The following is a 3,614-nucleotide window of genomic DNA, read 5'->3' as shown; positions in this document are numbered from 1 at the left end:
CCCCCCCCCGACGTACTCCACGCCCTCTCACGGTCGACTCGACGATCACGAGTCATTTCATCCGAAACAAAGCGCTGGGAGATAAAACCGGAAAGTGAGAGAGAGGGAGAAAAATAAAATGCAAGTGCGGCAAACTGTACTGTGTGGAGGGGTGGGGCAGAGAAGCTCTCGCGCTGGTGCGCCGAAAAAATGGGGTTTGTGCTTTTTGTTAACAGTAAAATATAGAAGTAACAGCATACATGTTACAGTGTGCACACACAACTTTTATTCCTTTTTTTCTTTTTTAAAATTTAAATAAACAAAGTAGACTGTACATGTACTCTGCCAAAACCACAAAAATTTGCACATAATGTTATTCTTTAGTTTACTAATGGTCAAGAATGAGGGGAAATTTTTAAAAGACAAGTAAAATTAATCATTGTCAGCCTTGCTAGGACTTGATGTGCCACCAAAGGTGCGCCAGTAGAGACTCGTGGCGGCCGAATACTTTGCCGCATTCCTTGCATACAAACTGAGGCAGGCGGGCAGCGGCATGCTTGGATCTCATGTGCAACCAAAGAGCTGAGTTTGCCCCGTAAGTCGAAGGACAGAACTGACACTCTCGAAAAGTCTTTCCTCGCTGTGCTGACAGAAAAGGTGGTCTGTCTCTCAGAACATTCAAGTACACAAACCGTTTTTTGATCGATGATAGGTTTACTCGGTTTACTAGACCTCGGCCGCACGGCCACTCAAGACAGTAGTTTATTCGGACTTGAGGTGCCACCAGAGGTGCGACATTAGAGAATCACTCCGGAAGAATTCTTTTCCACACTCCGCGCAGACATAAGTTAACTGTATTTTTTCCGAGTGTATTTTTCGTAAGTGTGTTTGCAAATTGGGACTGTCACTATAAGATTTTGGACAAAAATTGCATTTGTGCGTCTTTATTTCTGTGTGTGCACGAAATACATGAGCTCTCAGACTACTCAGGGAAAGATACCGCTTGTTGCATCGTGAGCACTGGTGCGGCTTCTCTCCAGTGTGAACCTTGAGGTGCTTGTTGAGGTCGCCGACGAGCCTGAACTCTTTCTGGCACACGCTGCACTTGAGGTGTTCCTTCAGCAGGTGGACCGTCTGGTGCCGCTTCAGGGTGGCCGGGTCCGCGAAGGCCATGGGACAGTATTGACATTTGCAGGGCCTCTCCCCCGTGTGCGTCCGGACGTGGTGCTTCAGGTGGTGCGGCAGGAAGAAGGCCTTGTCGCAGAACTGGCACTGGTGGCGTCGCTCCCCGGTGTGGAACCGCTCGTGCACCTTGAGGGCGTTGGGATCGGAGAACGCTTTCGGGCAGAACGAGCACTTGTGGGGCTTATCACCGGTGTGCGTGCGAAGGTGCAACACCAAAGCGTTCGAATCAACAAATGATTTGGAACAGAACACGCAGTTGTACGGTTTTTCCCCGGCGTGTCTTCGGACGTGAATCAGCAAAGCGCCTTCTTGCGTGAAAGACTTCTGACAAACAGTGCACTGGTAGGGTCGTTCTCCGTTGTGCGTCCTCATATGAAGCTCTAAACTGTTCTTGCCTTTATATATCATCTTGTCACAAACCGGACACTGCTGCTTCGTACCGGTGTCTCCTCTGTCTCTTGATTGTTTCATGATGTTGGGTTCTGATGTTTGGTTTGGTTGGCTGCCGCCAAGGCTACGGCACACCCGAACAACCTGTCCAAAACACACAAAGGCAAGCATATTAAATACCGTTTGCTGACCACTTACTCAGCACGGCGCCCAGAAAGTAGGCAGCTCAAGTCACTGCTTGCTCACGCCTGAGAGGGAGACAGCTAAACTGTATGCAATATTTTCCCCCTTTTTTTTGTAATATCCGGGGGAGGATGAGACGTACGAAAATTTGAAGAAATAAAATATAGTTGGAGACCTTTGTTTTTCATGTCTGGTCAGTGCGTTTGTTTCGCTTGTTTTTCTGATGGTGGATTAAGGGGTAAAAGTTTAAAAACATTAACCCAATAAATGTATTAACAAAAAAATTGTATTCAACATTCAGGACTGCAATTGCTTACATAATTGATCGTCTTCTCATTTCATAAAAAGCACATGATTACCAATAAACATCGGGGGCAGAAAAAAAAAACAAATAATAAGGCTATAAAGGTGTATGTCACCTTCAAAAGGTGCACAAGTTTTACTAGAATTTACGATTTATGACGGGCTTACCGGATGTCGACCGCTGGGCGGGTGACAGCGGTTTATTCGGACTTGAGGTGCCACCAGAGGTGCGAGATTAGAGAATCACTCCGGTAGAATTCTTTGCCACACTCCGCACAGACATACGGAGTAGTCACAGGTAATGGTATTTTTTCCGAGTGTATTTTTCGTAAGTGTGCATCCAAACTGCCACTGCGATTATAAGATTTTACACAAAAATTGCATTTGTTTGCTTTTGCTTCTCTGTGTGCACGAAAGACATGCGCTCTCAGATTTCTCAGGGTAAGATACCGCTGGTTGCACCGTGAGCACTGGTGCGGCTTCTCTCCAGTGTGGATCTTGAGGTGCTTGTTGAGGTCCGCGACGAGCCTGAACTCTTTCTGACACACGCTGCACTTGAGGTGTTTCTTCAGCAGGTGCACCGTCTGGTGCCGCTTCAGGGTCGCTGGGTCTGCGAACGCCATGGGACAGTGCTCACATTTGCAGGGCCTCTCCCCCGTGTGCGTCCGGACGTGGTGCCTCAGGTGGTGCGACACGACGAATGCCTTCGGGCAGAACTGGCACTTGTAGGGCTTCTCGCCGGTGTGGAACCGGATGTGCACCTTGAAGCCGCTGGGGTCAGAGAAGGCCTTCGGACAGAGCCAGCACTTGAAGGGCTTCTCGCCGGTGTGCGTCCGGAGGTGCTTGACGAGCGCCCCCGGGTGGGCGAAGGACTCGGAGCACAGGACGCAGGCGTGTGGCTTGTCGCCCGTGTGCTTCAGGAGGTGGTTCTGGAGCGCGTGGTCCCGAGCGAACGTCATGCCGCAGACGGTGCACGCGTAGGGCCTAAGCCTCGTGTGGCTCTCCCTCTCGTGCACGTCACGGCTCGCACTGTCCGCGAACACCAAGGGGCAGCCGTGGCACTTGAACGGCCTGCTGAGGTCGTGGAGGCTGCCGTCGAGGTGGATGCGGAGGGTCTGGGCGCTGTTGAACACCATGCCGCATGGGACACACTCGAGCCGCGAGCGCCGCGCCGCCATAGCCGTACACTGGAAAAGATTTCAGTTATTTTTACATGCACAAAAAAATCGCTTATTTAGCTCCCCCCCCCCCCCCTCTCTCTCTCTCTCTCTCTCTCTCTGCATGTGAGTGGTGGGCTTTACCTGTCAGCCTTCTCGCTCACTTGCAACAGCACGAACTCCTCGAGGACCTCGCGCGACGTGGAGTAGGAGTAGGAGCGCACACTGGGTGACCTGGCTGGAGGCTGCCCAGCGACTGCGGCCCAGGATTCACCTTGCTCTGGCCTTCTATTCAATGTCGCCGCTCAGGTAAATTTGGAAATGAGGGGAGAAGGGGGGGTGACCCTCCTACTGACCGGTTTGCCGCACCTGCCGACGCGCAGCTTATTGTCCTCGGAGGTGTGTGTGGGGGGGAGG

The 3,614-nt window shown here is 51.2% G+C and overlaps 1 protein-coding gene across 4 annotated transcripts in view; it reads right to left on the bottom strand.

The window, feature by feature from the left end:
* Nucleotides 1-242: 242 nt before the first annotated feature.
* Nucleotides 243-3,614, bottom strand: part of LOC113209147 (zinc finger protein 239-like) — a 51,975-nt gene continuing 48,603 nt past the window's right edge. Inside the window, exons 3-4 of one of the 4 annotated variants that reach the window (XM_052267292.1) lie at nucleotides 2,556-3,227; nucleotides 243-1,044 (exon numbers count right to left, since the gene is read on the bottom strand). In XM_052267292.1, coding sequence (XP_052123252.1) covers nucleotides 742-1,044; nucleotides 2,556-3,218 — 966 coding nt within the window. In that variant the 5' untranslated portion in view covers nucleotides 3,219-3,227 and the 3' untranslated portion in view covers nucleotides 243-741. The other 3 variants (XM_052267291.1, XM_052267294.1, XM_052267293.1) reach the window with 3 other exon arrangements.

Source organism: Frankliniella occidentalis, unplaced genomic scaffold (assembly GCF_000697945.3).
Source record: "Frankliniella occidentalis isolate FOCC.00 unplaced genomic scaffold, Focc_3.1 Scaffold49, whole genome shotgun sequence".
Taxonomy (NCBI): Eukaryota; Metazoa; Arthropoda; class Insecta; order Thysanoptera; family Thripidae; genus Frankliniella; species Frankliniella occidentalis.
Note: the sequence above shows the minus strand (reverse complement) of the source record. Positions and strands in the feature narration are given on the sequence as shown.